The sequence below is a fragment of the Wickerhamomyces anomalus genome (genome assembly GCF_001661255.1).
Source record: "Wickerhamomyces anomalus NRRL Y-366-8 unplaced genomic scaffold WICANscaffold_1, whole genome shotgun sequence".
Lineage (NCBI taxonomy): Eukaryota > Fungi > Ascomycota > Saccharomycetes > Phaffomycetales > Wickerhamomycetaceae > Hansenula > Hansenula anomala.
The window spans coordinates 294,428-309,970 of NW_017567110.1; the positions used below are offsets into that span (position 1 = coordinate 294,428).

A 15,543-nucleotide genomic window follows, 5' to 3' on the forward strand; every position below is an offset into this window, starting at 1 on the left:
GTTTTGTTCCTGTTTGACCGTTGAAGGCTGAAATCTCCGAGATGCCATTGAAAAAATCGCAGAATAAAAAAAAATTTAGATCATCACAAAAAGCGTGTCACATTGAACTGATCCAGTTTCTCGCTCTTCACTCACTGCAATCATGAGTAAATATTTAGCTTCGGGTGCTTTAGGTGCTGGTGTTTCAGTGGCCATTGCTAATTTCTTTTGGGGAAAACCATCTTCAACTTCAACAGCTTCTCCAGTGGATTCTTCTTCAGGTTATGGTGTTCCAGCTCAACAGGGACAATCTGGTGGCTTGGTCAGTGGGCCAGTTGTCAACCCTTCAGAATTCTTCAAGTATGGGTTCCCAGGTCCTATTCATGATTTACAAAATAGACAAGAGTTCGTGAGTTGTTACGACAGACAAAAACGTAATCCATATTGGGTTGTGGAGCATATAACTCCAGAATCAATTAAATCAAATGGTACAGTTGATCGTAAAAAATCTGTATTCAAAGAAGATGAAAAGATTCCAGCAACTTTCAAAGCTCAGTTAAGAGATTTTTTCAGAAGTGGGTATGATAGAGGACATCAAGCCCCTGCTGCTAATGCCAAATTTAATCAAACAGCTATGGATGAAACTTTTTACTTAACAAATATCTCCCCTCAAGTTGGTGAAGGGTTCAACAGAGACTACTGGGCCCATTTAGAATTCTTCTGTCGTGATTTGACCAAAACTTATGGATCTGTTCGTATAGTAACAGGTCCCCTATATTTACCAAAAAGAGATCCAGATGGGAAATGGAGAGTTACATATGAAGTGATTGGAAATCCACCAAATGTTGCAGTTCCAACACATTTTTTCAAATTGATAGTTGCTGAAAACCCAAATAGAAATCCAGGAGATCAATCACTAGCTGTATCTGCATTCGTTTTACCAAATGCCCCAATTTCCAATCAAACACCACTAAGATCTTTTGAAATGCCAATTGAAGCGTTAGAGAAATCATCAGGTTTAACATTCTTACAAAATGTCCCAGAAAATAAGAAGAAACAACTGTGTAGAGAAGTTGACTGTTCAATTGTTGTCAGGGAATTCAACAATTCATTACCACCAAAGAAAGATATGTTATTATTACCACCACCAAAATAGAGAAATCCTGATAGTATACAAATTCGTTAAAAAAAAATAATCATTATGCATCATTATTCTATGTACAATCTTTTTTCTTTTCTTTGAAACTCATTTAAACCTGGTATCACTCATTTGTTTGACTTTTGAAGCGGATTTTCTATTAAATTTCTTTAAAAATTTCAATTTTTCTAGACCATCATTTTCTCTAATATCCTCAAATCTGTGGTCATCATTCAATTCATAAGACCTCAATCTACGAGGATTGAATCCCTTTTGGGAAGCTTTCTTTCTATATTTCCTTGAGTAGTCAAGTATTATTTCATTTTTAGTATAACCTGCTTCGCCCAACTGATTCAAAGCAAAAGTTAGCCCCTCAACGTTTCCAATCCTTATAGCTGCATCTGCAATAATTTTCAAAATGATAACTTTGCAACCATCTGTAGCACGTAAATAGATCAATCCTTTTTGGTGTTCATCTTCAATCAAAAATGGATTAGTAGTCAAAATTGTATCATCCAAACTATAATTTAGTTTTAAACTTAAATGATTCTCCAAATATTCCTTAGCCTTAAAATCCAAAAATGTATTGATGTATATCCGTTGTGCAGTTTCTAAATCAGCTTTGAGCCCAGAAGAAACCAAATATTTGATATACATTGGAGCTAATCTATCCCAAAAACCATCCACTGAAACTGTTGAAGCTTTTGTAATTAATTCATCAATGATTGCCAAATTGTCTGGTGAAATGGTATCCCCTTGAGAGATACTTTGTTTAACAAAGTGATTAATCATGGTGCTGTATGAAATCATAGCACATCCCAATGGAATAGTTTTCAAGATTTTGAGAGCTTCATCGAATTTATTTCTCCTCAAAAGTTGGGAAATGATAACCATATAATCTCGTGCACTCAATTCAGAATCCATCTCTTTGATCTGATGTAAAACTCTTTCAGTACCTTCACTATCTCCAAATGATAAATGCATTACTAATAAATCAGAAAGTAATTCACGGGAAATTGGTGGTTTTATTGTTGAACAAACAGCATTTGCCAATTGTGGACGCTTCATACTGATAGAAAGATGAATCAATGGGCCTGTTAAAGCTGGATCTGAATATGAACTTCTTGGTAATTCATTAGCAATATCCATAGCTAATCTTCTAAATTTTTTATTCTTGTTGAAAACCCGTAACAATACTCCCAATATTTTATGTTCATGTTGAGCAATATTATTACGCAAGTGCTTAATATTTAACCAAGTTTCATGACATCCAGCAGGGTTATTCAAAGAAGAATCTTTCATGATTGATCTATATCCAATACTTAATAAAACATCTGTATCTTCATTCTTAAGGTGTGATCGGACTGTTTTAGAAATGAATTTCTCAACAAAACCTGAAGCTTCCTCTGGAACTTTTTCAAAAATCAAATTAGCTTGAAATTCTGTTAATTTCAATTCATACAACTTTAGTAAATTTAGTACTTTAGCCAATTGTATCTCTTCTTCTAGTGGATTTTTCATAAGAAAAGCTGTAACCAATTCATCAATCACCATTTTATCAGGTTTAAAATGTTTCACATTCTTTATTGCAAACTCATAACCAATTTTTAGCTGATTTTGCTTTATTGCATATTGTAGGATCCATTTATAATACATATCCTTATGGGGTGAGTAAACTCTGTTCTTCGTATAGTAACGGTTTTTTTCCAAGAATGAGTCTTGGTGTAACTTTCCATAACGCTCTAGTCTTGAATAAATGGTATCTAACATTCTAAAATCTCTCAATTTAAGCAATGAAATCACTTCATAAAGTATCATGGGGACAACATGTGATGAAAATCTAGAATGATAGATAAGTTTATCCATAGCTATACGTGCTACCCTATTTGAAATGTTATGGAACAGTGGTTGTTTAGAAAACGATCTTCGTATTTTTTTCATACATCTGACAATTGTTCCACCTGATACTTCACCTTCATGCCTTGTCAAAAACCTTCTTACGCATTTCAAAGCTTCATTGGGGTCTGTTATACCATTCAGTTCTAAGTTGATGAACTTTACAGTATCTATTCGGGAAGGTTTATGTTTTTGTGTTGGTTCAATAACCATAAGTTGTCTATTGGATGGTTCAATAACCATAAGTTGTCTATTGGATGGTTCAATGACCATAAGTTGCCTATTGGGTGGTTCAAACACTATTAACTGTCTATTGTTGGGTAGTTCACTAGTTGTTGAATGATGCTGTATGACTGTATGCTGTTGTATATCTATGTTTTGTATAGGATCAACCTTTTGAGGAGGTTCTACCCCAGATGATGATGATGTTGAATTGAATCTCAAGAATGGATTTGATATTAGTGGTCGATGCCATCTCACGACAAACGTCTTTGCACACCGGCTTGACCTCTGAAGCATACTATCAGGTGTTGCGATTCTTCCACGCTAGTAATAATATAAGCTGTACTATACTCCACCCAGTTTCAAGCTCAATACTGTCTCAAGAAATATAATTCTAAAGACGTTATACATAGTGAAAATATTTATGAATTTTTTTGTAAAATTGGTATAGGCAGACCTGGAAAATTTTCGCGAACGGTTTTAAGCTCTACAAATAAATCTTGAGAATCAATAACCAGAGTTAATTACATTAATGAAACACAATAGAAGAGTAATAGAAAAGTGGAAATGGTCCCCCAAAAATAATAGATATCTAATTAATAAATATATCTGATTGTCAAAAAAAAAATGGGTATAATGTATGTAAACAAAAAAAATCAAATATCAAATAAGAAAACAAATCATTGTGAACTGAATAAATGTATGAATTTTTAATAACTATATATAACGAATGTGTGAGATACCAACTTTAAGCTCATTTTTTCAACTTGAGCGTAGAACTATGATTTTGAACATTTGAAACATCCAAATGATGATGTCTTTTTCTTTTGGAAATAACACTAGCAGATGATCTATTTGAAGCCAAACTTGAAAAAGAACTAGCTCTATTAAATGACCCCTGGGATCCATTATTATTATTTTGCACTGGATTTAAAACTGGTGAACTTTCCGAACTAGCATCAACGAAAACATCATGTTCATCTATACTCATATTTTTCAAATTATTTGTAAGATCTTTCCCATCATGATCATGATGATGATGATCACATGGATCCTCTGTATCAACCTCTTCTAATGGTGGTAATTGTTCTTGTTGTTGAGGTTCTGTAACGTCAAGCATTGATTTTGGTTTAACAATTGGACTTGATTTTTGTGAAGATGAATGATAAGAATTTTTACGTTCATTTGAAACATCCAGCATTGATTTTGAATTTGTTGAATCAAATGAACCAATTCTTGAAGTTTCACCACCAGATATGAATTTAACATCATTAGTTATATGAGCACCTGCATTCCCACCATTTTCTTCATCATCCTCCACAATACAAGTCTCTATAGTTTGAAACCAAGGATCTTTAAACAATTGGTCAATTGTATATCTTGTCTTTGGATCTGGATCACACAATTTCCAAGCAACTCTTGCAGCTCCAGTGGAATGGAAATCTTTAGCATATCTAAATTCAGAACCTGGACCATGATTTTTATCACCATATTTAAAACTTGGATTTGAAGAAAGATAAGTTGAATAAGAAACCAAGAAATCTCTATATTGAGCATCTGAACTTGAAGCAGATTGGAATGGAGTACCTTGATAAGCAATGCAAAATAACACCATACCTAAAGCCCAAAGATCCAATTTGAAAGGATCATAATAATTGTTTGAACCATTTGTTGTTGAAGTAGTTTTACAACTCATACTTTCAGGTGGAACATAAGGTGGAGATCCAACATAAGAGTTTAAAAGTTTGACTGGAGATGAAGTATCATCAGGAATTTCATGACCATATTCAGCAACACCAAAATCCGTCAATTTAACACAACCATCTTCATTAATCAAAACATTTTCAGGTTTTAAATCCCTATGCACAATTCCTTGAGAATGCATATATTTAATAGCAAATGCAACTTGTTTGAAAATACAATATTTTTCAGCCAATGGATGTTGTTTCCAACCTGTTCTTGCAATTAATGAAAATAAATCACCACCTTTACAATACTCCAATATGAACCCCCAACCTCTAGTTATATTAACAGTTGTTTGAGCTTTTAAAACATAATAAGTCCCCACGATATGTTTATTTGAACTTAATCTTTTAGCTATAACAAACTCCTTCATTGCTCTTTTATAAAATTCCTCAGCACCTTCATTATGTAATAGACAGAATTTTTTAAAAGCATACAATTTATGAGTCTTCTTATCAGTAACACAAATAACTTGTGATGAAGCACCATCACCCAATTTTTTGGACCCCTTTTCAGGGATCTGATACTCTTCATTAACACTATTAAATTCTTGTTTTAAATCTTCTGGTAAATAATCATTTGGGTCATGAATTGGTAATGGTAATAAAGTCTTTTTTTCATCATCGCCACCAGAATCACTTCCATTCATTGTAGTATGAGTGGAATAAGTTGAAGGTGTTCTTGAAGATGGACCATTAACACCATAAGGATTATAATGCATCTTTGGAGAATTAAAACTTGGAGCTCTTGATATATTACCAGATTGTGGAGTGGAGCCAATTGCATTTCTTGGAGCTGCAATATCAGCACCTGTTCCTAAAATGGCAAATGGTGAATTATTATTTGCACTTGAAGTTCCAGGTAATGATTGGTTTGAAGCATTTGGATTCTTTATGAATGGATTAGACATTGGTTGATGATTTTCCACTTTTTTCAAATTAGTTGAAGCTCTCTTGATAGGTTGAATTGGAGGTTGTGGTGGTGATGGATGATTAGGATTTGTAGAAGGGGGTGAACCATCAGTACGATGGAAAGTTGAAGCTCTTGAACGTAATCCAAACTTTTTGTGTTCATGATGAGACTGAGATCTTTGGAAAAATTTCAATGGGTTTTTAGATTTATGAGGTTTTTCTGAAGCAGATGGAGGAGATGGATGATGGTTATTATTCTTTAAATTCTTTGTATCAACTTTCAGCGGTACTTGTTTGCCATTGCTCGATACTGAATTGAGTGTACCAGCAGAGTTTGTTCTTGAACCATGAGCAGCCTGTGGAACAACCGGTACTTTCCCAGCTTGTTGTTGCGGTTCAATTGTAGGTGAAGGTGTTGTATTCTTTGACGTTGTCATGTTGGCATCAACTTCTGAAGACATTTAATAGCTATAATTTGTAATGTATTGTAATATTGTGAAACTTGAAATTTCCGGCAAGACTATGTGTGTGTAATATAATAACGACTCTTGTCAACCTATCACCTTATTTTTATATAGAGCGAGCACTTGGATTGTGGCTATATCTTCATGTGATGGTTCTGAATAAGTGGATATCGTATTAATATGGTCTTGATGGTTCAAAACAGCGAAAAAAAGTGGGTAAGAAGGCTCTCTTTATAAAGGGGAGGAAGCCTTAATTGGGATGAGCAGAGCGTGAAGATGAGAGCAGAGCAGTGGTAATAGAGTGGGACCTTCTTTTGGAAAGCTTTTGCTAATTGGAAACTAGAGAATATTTGCTTGAAAAAACCAGACTGAGCGCTTTGGTTTGAAGTGAATTGTTGATGTTTTTGGTGATGAAATGGTCTTTTCAAGTTTTTTTTATTCTCAGAAATTTTGGAAACAGCGATTTTCAGGAACCAAAAGAAATGGGACTGGGACTAGACCACGGCTGGCGTTACTGTTAACAGAAGGAACTTCGTGCGAGATTTGGATTGGACAGTGGGCGAGAGTGGAATTAAGCTTTTAATCGTAAAAAGAGCTGTGTTTAATTTGACTCTTTGTTCTTTCGCAACTATGTAACTCTCTCAGTGGAATAGTTATGTAATCGGGAGATGGGACTAGACTGGGGATAGTATCAGCAATTAAGGCCTGATATCAAACAGAAGCAATTGACCAAACAAATAGTATAAAAGGGTTATAGAATTAACACTCTATTTGATGTTTCAACGGTATGCTAAATTCAAACCATTCTCCGTTACCTAGTTTACAATTACAATGTGTACGTCACGGTAGAGCACAACCGAGACGGCCTTACTCGGCCGTAGAGGACTAGTCTGGAGAACCATCACCAGCTCATCAGCTCTTAAACTCGAATTGTATCGTATTTACTCGGAAAAACCATTAGAGCACAAGGCTGATTGTGGCAGTCGTAGAGGTAGAAAAATAAATAGCAACCACACTTTGAACTTCTGAAGTTTGTTTAGAGTCAGAGACTATCTATTCTTACTAGTCCGGTAGAGATTCATGTTACGTTACCGATGCTATTAATACGTACTCCAGATCATCAGCTCAGTGCTAGTCTCATCTCTCCAATAACACCAACAGCTAATTAATTAATATACCAAGAAATGACAGTGTTTATCATGCTCACAAATTTGAACCCCTACTACTTTTTATCAATCCCACATGGTTTTCCTCTTCAGCTCATCGTAAATGCCCAGCTCCCTGTCTAAAAACTCAACGAATATTCGTTGTCTTGTTGGTGGGGAGATTACTTGAGATACACTTTGAAAGCAAATTAGGACTCCAGAAATACTAGAACATCCTTGAAGGGTATGATTCGTATCGAAACTAGTCTAATATAAGCGAATCAGTATCAGTTGCTCACCTTTAATCAACTTCCAGGGTCCTTTCAATCGAGATAAAGCAGCACCACCTACATCTAATTAATTACACTCCATGTGTCTCAATAATATAAGTGAAATTAAGGCAGCCTCCTGCTAAATCCATCAAATGTCTTTATTCTCATGAGTCAAATTGAAATGAAATTGCTACACACGTCTAAGAAGCCCTCGGTATTCGTTATGATCAGGTGACTATCATGTGATCAAATTTCCTGCCCTCGTATCTCTCGCTACTTGAGGAAAACATCAATATTTCAACATCGATGCTTTGCCATTATCATTTACAATCAACAAAAGAAGATGAGTTCAAAGTTTGTTAACCTATATGGGAAGCATTTCTTCCTTGGTAACTCAATTCAGCATATAAAACCTGTGAAAGTATCATCTTTATTGCTTCAAAATGGTTTAAAATTATTCCCAAAATCATCAACATCATCATCAACTTCATTCTTAAAATCTTCATTGTTCCCAATATTCTCTAAATCAAAACCATCAACTCTTATAACCCAATCGAAAACACCCACTTCAATTCAAATTAAAAATTTCACCACTTCAGGAACTTTGAAATATATCAAAATTTCCAATTATAACTATGGAAGAAATTATAACGTTTTAAAACAAGCTTCAATTTTTTCATTAATATTTATTGGAGTCACCACTATTTCCATCCCTTATATTTTCCAGTACACACCATTGAAATATTTCCAAAAACATCCAAATCAATTAATCTATGGAATCATTGGATTAAACCTAGCTGTTTTCTTATTATGGCAAATTCCAAGAAATTATAAACTTTTATCACGTTATGCCCTTTTGGAGAAAGATGTCCTGTATAGTAAATGGTCCATCATTGGTAGTGCATTTTCTCATCAAGAATTATGGCATTTAGGTATGAATATGTTGGCATTATATTCATTTGGTACTTCATTATCAATGATGATTGGTTCTTCAAATTTCCTTACATTATATTTAAACAGTGCTGTGCTAAGTTCTTTAGTTTCAATAGCATATCCAATCCTATTCAAACTTCCAATCACAGCACCTAGTCTTGGTGCCTCGGGTGCATTATTTGCAGTTTTTGGTACTTTTGCATGTTTAGTTCCAAATGCAAAGATTTTATTATTTGTCTTCCCAATACCTGGTGGTGCTATGGTTGCATTCTTGGGTGCCACGGTTTGGAACGTTGCAGGTTGTGTAATGAGATGGGGTTCATTTGATTATGCTGCACATCTTGGTGGTTCAATTGCTGGATTAGGTTATGGTTGGTATATTAGTGATAAAGTTAGAAAAGAACGTGAAAGAAGAATGCGTTCTTTCCGTTTTTAGAGTTGTTACAAGACTTTGTATATAGTGAAATAGAGAATTATTTATTCTTGATTAAACCTTCTCTCACTATATAAAACCCATTTAATGATTCTTTAGCTAAACTTAATGGGTCCCAACTTTCTGGAACTTCACCTTTTGCAACATCTGGTTTCTGGTTCTCTATACTTTGTTCAATATCTTGTAATGTTAATTTATTTAATGATGATTGAGTTGTTGTAAATTCAATATCAGAATCAGGTATTGAATGTAATTGATCAATGAATACAACTTGTGATTTTAAAATTGAAATTAATTCATCATATTTCTCAGGTTTGGCCTCTAGACCTGAAAGTTCTAATAATCTTTCCACAGTTTTAGAATCTATGGAATCTGCTCTTTTAGATTGTTTTGATGGGGTTAGAAGTTCATTTATACTCCATGATGGAGTTGATAAATATTGGTTTAATTCTTGTTTTGATTTGAATTTTTCGCCAATCTTGACACTGGTGCTCTGGAACCGTATTCCCCTTATATTCTTTATAGTTGTTCTGATCATTATTCTCTTTTAATTTCAATTTTTGGTTGATTTTAGTTTGATCAAAAGGTTAAAAACTTGATGGAGTTGATTGGAAAATATGCCAGATATTAATAAGCTATTATGTAATCCGATTTTGAAGAAAAGCACAATAACGTCATCAATTCTTTTTGAACAAATCTATGAATTTGACATAACTTCATTCCTTTTATACTTTACTATCCTAGCAACTTTTCAGCCATTTTATAAACAATTTTCTCTATAAAACCCACCATTTCCTATTTAATACCCACCTAAAAAACGACCAATGTGTCGCCAACCGAAAAGAAATCTATGAAAAAAAAAAAAAAAATTTTAAAGCTCATCTCAAAAAAATTTTAAAATTACAACTACTTTCAAGATCCTTTCAACTTCTTCAACATCCTTTATCCACAATGAGAGTCAAGAAGAAGAATACAAGAGGTAATGCTAAGAACTTCATCACCAGAACCCAAGCTGTGAAAAAACTACAAGTTTCATTAGCTGATTTCCGTCGTTTATGTATTTTTAAAGGTATCTTCCCAAGAGAACCAAGAAATAAAAAGAAGGCAAACAAAGGTTCCACAGCCCCTGTTACATTTTATTATTATAAAGATATTCAATATTTATTACATGAACCAGTTTTACAAAAATTTAGAGATCATAAAGCTTTTTCTAAAAAATTAAATAGAGCTTTAGGTAGAGGTGAAGTTGGTGATGCTAAAAAATTGGAAGAGAATAGACCAAAATATAAATTAGATAATGTTATCAAAGAGAGATATCCAACATTCCCAGATGCCTTGAGAGATATTGATGATGCTTTGAACATGTTGTTTTTATTTTCAATCATGCCAGCAACTGATAAAATTTCCACTAGAGTTACTAAAGATGCTACCACAATTTGTAATCAATGGTTAGCTTACGTTTCAAGAGAACGTGCATTGCGTAAAGTGTTTGTTTCTATAAAAGGTGTTTATTATGAAGCTGTTGTGAAAGGTGTTGAAATCAGATGGTTAGTTCCATTTAAATTCCCACAAAATATTCCATCAGATATTGATTTTAGAATCATGTTGACATTTTTAGAATTTTATTCAACTTTATTACATTTTGTTTTATACAAATTATATACAGATGCTGGATTGATTTATCCTCCAAAATTAGATGATAAAAAAATTAAAGGTGTTGGTGGATTAAGTGCATATATTTTAGAATCAAAATCAACTGGTTCAATCTTGCCAGAGATTGATGAAGAAAGTGGTAAAGATGTTGAAGGTCAACAAATTTCCAATGAATCAATCAAAGCTGCATTAAAAGCTGATTCAAAAGCTGATCCTGAACAAGAGGAAGCACAAGAAGAATCTAATCAAGATGTTGAATTGATTGAATTGGATGAATTTTTAGATACAAACAAAAATTCAGGTGATTTATTAAAACAACCATCAAAATTTGAAAATGAAACATCAAATTTATTTAATAATTTTGTTTTTTTCATTAGTCGTGAAGTTCCATTAGATATTTTAGAATTTATTATATTATCATGTGGTGGTTCAATCATAAGTGATTTATCCTTGGATGAATTGAAAATGAATGGTGAAGATATAAGTAAATTGCCATTAGATAAAATCACACATCAAATTGTGGATAGACCAAAAATCAATGGTAAGGTGCAAGGTAGAACTTATGTTCAACCTCAATGGGTTTTTGATTCAATTAATAAATCAAACTTATTGCCTGTTAATACTTATTTACCTGGTGAAACTTTACCACCTCATTTATCACCATGGGGTGATGCTGGTGGTTATAACCCAGAAGAGAAATTGGAAGAAGTTGAAGATGAAGAAGAAAGTGAAGAAGAGGATGAAGAGATTGAAGAAGGTGATGAAGATGTTGAAGATATTGAAGAAGATGAAGAAGAGGAAGATGAAGATTTGAAGGCACAAAAAGAATTGGAATTAGAAGCTCAAGGTGTTAAATATAGTGATGTTAAACAAGATTTACAAGATTCAGATAAGAAAAAGAGAAAACAATCATCAACAAAGACTAAAGAAGATGAAGAAAAAGAATTGAAATTAATCATGATGTCAAATAAACAACGTAAGTTGTATAAAAAGATGAAGTATTCAAATGAACAAAAAGAATCAAGACAAGAAGAATTACGTCAAAAAAGAAGAAAGATTGAAAAGGCTAAATCTAAATTAGATAAATTAAATGAAAAGAAATGAGTGAAGCACTCTTTTTCTTCTGTATATTAATATATTTTTTATAACTTGATTATGACTGTAGCCTCTCACTTTCTTAATCCGATTCTTGAATCCATTGAATTTCTATCAGGTATATCCAATTCAATCAAACCTTGTAATTCATTTTTCAAATTCAATAAAATTTGACTAGATTTCTGTAAATTTTCAATATCTGTTGATTTTTCCACATTTATAAAAGTTTTAATAACAAATCCATCATCATTTAAAACACTCCATTGACCATCCTCTTTCTTTAACAATATTTGGAATATTTCAATAGTTATATTATTCTGATGGAAGAATCTTTCACCTTTTAAAACATAATCTGATTCAATTTTATAACCTAAATCACCTAAAGATTCTTCAATTGTTTGATTTGAATTCAATTGAATATTTGATTCTAATAAACTTTGTATATTTATTTTCCTTTTACCAGCAGATGGTATATCATTAACTTGCATTATCCATTCTTTAGAACCCTTGGGATCATCTTCATCTTCATTGAATGGAGACTTCATTATTATTTTATATTGTTCATATTGGGCATTTTTACTATTTGGTTCATATTTCACTATTGTCTTTGGAGAACATATTAGATTATAACTTTGGAATTGTGAGGGTTGGAAGCCTGTTAATGTGGCCAACGAGGCAATTGTTAGATTGTATTGGGATTTAGGTATTGAAGCGAATAGACTGAGTTGTTGAACCATGATTTTTGATGGGTTTTGGATTATAAGAAAGACTCAAGTTTAATTGAGAAATTCTTATAAAGTGTATTTCTTACGTAATCACTGGCATTATACTGGAATAACTTATAATTCAAAGAGTAAACTAATATACAAATTATGGTGGAGGGTATTGATTTGATTATTTCAATCCAATTTATCATTTTCTTGTTTTTCACTTATTGGCTCAAGTTCAACTTTCTCATTGAATGCAACAATAATGAATAAAACCATCAAGATATTGACAACAACCGCACTCATTCCTCCAGAGACTATTGAGTTACCTTTCCACTAGGTTAGTATTGGTGCTACTGATTCAAAGAATATATAACTCACCGAAAAGGTATTGCAAAAGAAAGAATGTGATCAATGGGAAGAATATGATTGCCCCAGTGAAGAATATAAGTTTATTTAAAACGGATCTAGCCATTGTTAGAGAGGATGTCTTTGATAACTGGATAAGATGTCACTCACTTTGGAATATCAACAGCCATGGTTATTTATTATTGTTTTAATATGGTCTTAGTGGGTTGAGATGTATTTGAATTACAATTCAATTTGTTATGGTTTTTTCTGATTTTTGATTTGGTTTTTTACAAAAATCGAGATCTTTTCTGGGACAGAATTAATGAATTTTGAATTGCAATTGGGAAACACATTGGCACTGGAAAGATGATGAGGATGAGTTGAAAGGTATAATCCAGCATCAGCATCATTAACTTCAACTCCAGCAACTCCAACTTCATCTCCATCACCTCCATCATCACCAATCATTAAAATCTCAGCTCATCGCTGAAAAAAAAACGCGACCTTGCCTCGAGAAAAACTATACTTAAACGAACTTGCCATAAACGAACAAACAACTATAAAAACTCTTGAACCAAAACAACTTCATCTTCTCTTTGAACCCATCTCTTCAAAGATGACCACATTAAACCCCATCACTAAACATAAAGAATTCAACGGAGTCATTGGCTCAATTGCCATTTCAATTGGGTTGCCAATCTTGTTGATAATTTTATATGAATTATCGAATGAAGACTATCATCAAATTGGATTAACTCTTGATCTTTCCAAGTTATACATCCCAGATTTTTATTCAATTTTAACAAATTCTCAAGTCTGGAGTTATTACATCTTGTGGTTTTTCGGATTAATGGTTTTCGATCTAATTTTACCAGGTGTGAATAAACAAGGTGTTGTGCTTAGAGATGGTTCAAGATTGAATTATAAAATTAATGGGATTTCATTAAGTTTGTTATTAATCATTGTGTTGATTACAAGATGGTGGTTGACTTCTGGATCAATGCCCGAGTTACAATTTGTTTATAATCATATTTTGGAATTGACAATTGTATCTACTGCATTTTCTGCAATTTTAGCAAATTTTGTTTACCTATCATCATTTATTCCATTGTTTAGACAAAATGCACAGGGGAACAATGAAAGAATATTGGCATTAGGTGGTAATACTGGTAATATAATTTATGATTGGTTTATTGGTCGTGAATTAAATCCAAGAATTGGTTCATGGGATATAAAATTATTTTGTGAATTAAGACCTGGAATGTTATTATGGTTAATCTTAAACCTAAGTGCTCTGCATCATCAATGGCTAAAATTGGGTTATGTTACAGATTCATTGGTCTTGGTTAATATTTTACAAGCTATCTATGTATTTGATGGTGTATTAAATGAAGAAGGTGTTTTAACAATGATGGATATAACAACTGATGGATTTGGATTCATGCTTTCATTTGGTGATTTAGCATTGGTTCCATTCTCTTATTCCTTACAAGCTAGATATTTAGCTGTGGAACCAATACATTTAGGTGAAATTTATACAACAATTGTGTTATTGATAAGTTTTACAGGATTTTACATTTTTAAAGCTTCAAATAATGAAAAATCAAATTTCCGTCAAGGTAAATTGAATCATTTAAAATCAATTCAAACCGAAAGATCAACTAAATTATTATGTGATGGTTGGTGGGGGTTAAGTCAACATATAAATTACTTTGGAGATTGGTTACATGCCCTAAGTTGGTGTTTAGCTACAGGTTTCAAAACTCCATTAACTTATTATTATGTCCTCTATTTTGCATCATTATTATTGCATAGACAAAGAAGGGATGAAATCAAATGTAGAGAGAAATATGGTGAAGCATGGAAACAATATGAAAAACAAGTTCCATATAAAATCATACCTTATGTATACTAAAATAGTATAGTTTTTTTTTAATTTTGATCAACAAAATATGGTAATATTATTACAGCACCAAACAACCAACCGACCAAACACCTACACCTTCACACTCTCATTGAGTCTTTTTATTATCAACTTTCTTTTCAAATGATCCATAACTGATATCTAAAGATAACATCCATTGAAGAGCACAAACCAATATGGCTAATAGGAGAAAAGTCACTATCAAACAAGATATGATACCTGGAGTGAAATATTCAGGTTTAGCTATTGTAGAATTATGAGCCATTGTCAGTGTGGATTTGAGTGACAACGTTGTTGTTCAATTTTAATTTCGTCTCGTATTCAATTGAACTTCCAAGTCCCTTTTAAATTTTAAAATAAATTCGCGGATCGAACCAGAAAAAAAATACAAATTCGCGAAGAGAGATCAAAAACGTGTCTGAACCGCAAAATTTGGGGTGTTGCCCGGATTTAGAAGCCCTTATCTGAAAGAGACCCGCAAAAATTAAAATTTTCGTTAAAGGCACTTTGGCCGAGTGGTTAAGGCGAAAGACTTGAATGAAATCTCACTTTGTGAGTGGAATCAAGGCCATCTTTTGGGATTTTCCCGCGCAGGTTCGAGTCCTGCAGGTGTCGATACTTTTTTTGCCTGTTTTTCACTGCCCAAATGAGCTATTTTGTTGATTTTTTTTAGATAT

General features: G+C 32.9%; 9 protein-coding genes and 1 non-coding gene across 10 annotated transcripts; 5 read left to right on the forward strand and 5 right to left on the reverse strand.

Annotated features, from left to right (window-relative positions):
• Positions 1-142: 142 nt before the first annotated feature.
• On the forward strand, positions 143-1,135 carry NUC1 (ribonuclease; the record flags this gene model as incomplete). Its single annotated transcript, XM_019182868.1, has 1 exon — positions 143-1,135. The coding sequence occupies one exon, from the start codon at positions 143-145 to the stop codon at positions 1,133-1,135; it is 993 nt and encodes a 330-aa protein (XP_019040880.1).
• Positions 1,136-1,225: 90 nt separating this feature from the next.
• Positions 1,226-2,638, reverse strand: CBP1 (Cbp1p; the record flags this gene model as incomplete). The annotated part of the gene is made up of 1 exon (XM_019185310.1): positions 1,226-2,638. One exon carries the CDS (start codon positions 2,636-2,638, stop codon positions 1,226-1,228), a length of 1,413 nt encoding a protein of 470 aa, XP_019040881.1.
• A 1,936-nt stretch (positions 2,639-4,574) lies between these two features.
• On the reverse strand, positions 4,575-5,888 carry WICANDRAFT_27415 (uncharacterized protein; the record flags this gene model as incomplete). Its single annotated transcript, XM_019181369.1, has 1 exon — positions 4,575-5,888. A coding segment is annotated over one exon (1,314 nt), but the record flags the coding sequence as incomplete, so codon positions are not given.
• A 2,225-nt stretch (positions 5,889-8,113) lies between these two features.
• Positions 8,114-9,139, forward strand: PCP1 (rhomboid protease PCP1; the record flags this gene model as incomplete). Its single annotated transcript, XM_019185311.1, has 2 exons — positions 8,114-8,277; positions 8,413-9,139. The coding sequence occupies 2 exons, from the start codon at positions 8,114-8,116 to the stop codon at positions 9,137-9,139; spliced, it is 891 nt and encodes a 296-aa protein (XP_019040883.1).
• A 37-nt stretch (positions 9,140-9,176) lies between these two features.
• On the reverse strand, positions 9,177-9,674 carry GTF1 (glutamyl-tRNA(Gln) amidotransferase subunit F; the record flags this gene model as incomplete). The annotated part of the gene is made up of 1 exon (XM_019181064.1): positions 9,177-9,674. The coding sequence occupies one exon, from the start codon at positions 9,672-9,674 to the stop codon at positions 9,177-9,179; it is 498 nt and encodes a 165-aa protein (XP_019040884.1).
• Positions 9,675-9,973: 299 nt separating this feature from the next.
• Positions 9,974-11,893, forward strand: NOP7 (mRNA-binding ribosome synthesis protein NOP7; the record flags this gene model as incomplete). The annotated part of the gene is made up of 1 exon (XM_019182613.1): positions 9,974-11,893. The coding sequence occupies exon 1, from the start codon at positions 10,088-10,090 to the stop codon at positions 11,891-11,893; it is 1,806 nt and encodes a 601-aa protein (XP_019040885.1). The 5' UTR covers positions 9,974-10,087.
• Positions 11,894-11,958: 65 nt separating this feature from the next.
• On the reverse strand, positions 11,959-12,621 carry SRB5 (Srb5p; the record flags this gene model as incomplete). Its single annotated transcript, XM_019184282.1, has 1 exon — positions 11,959-12,621. One exon carries the CDS (start codon positions 12,619-12,621, stop codon positions 11,959-11,961), a length of 663 nt encoding a protein of 220 aa, XP_019040886.1.
• Positions 12,622-12,783: 162 nt separating this feature from the next.
• VMA21 (Vma21p) lies at positions 12,784-13,130 on the reverse strand (the record flags this gene model as incomplete). Its single annotated transcript, XM_019182869.1, has 3 exons — positions 12,784-12,920; positions 12,973-13,058; positions 13,111-13,130. The coding sequence occupies 3 exons, from the start codon at positions 13,128-13,130 to the stop codon at positions 12,784-12,786; spliced, it is 243 nt and encodes an 80-aa protein (XP_019040887.1).
• Positions 13,131-14,202: 1,072 nt separating this feature from the next.
• ERG24 (delta(14)-sterol reductase) lies at positions 14,203-15,163 on the forward strand (the record flags this gene model as incomplete). The annotated part of the gene is made up of 1 exon (XM_019186054.1): positions 14,203-15,163. A coding segment is annotated over one exon (655 nt), but the record flags the coding sequence as incomplete, so codon positions are not given.
• A 204-nt stretch (positions 15,164-15,367) lies between these two features.
• Positions 15,368-15,481, forward strand: WICANDRAFT_t2. Its single transcript has one exon. It is a non-coding gene; the product is annotated as a tRNA-Ser (tRNA).
• The last annotated feature ends 62 nt before the right edge of the window (positions 15,482-15,543 follow it).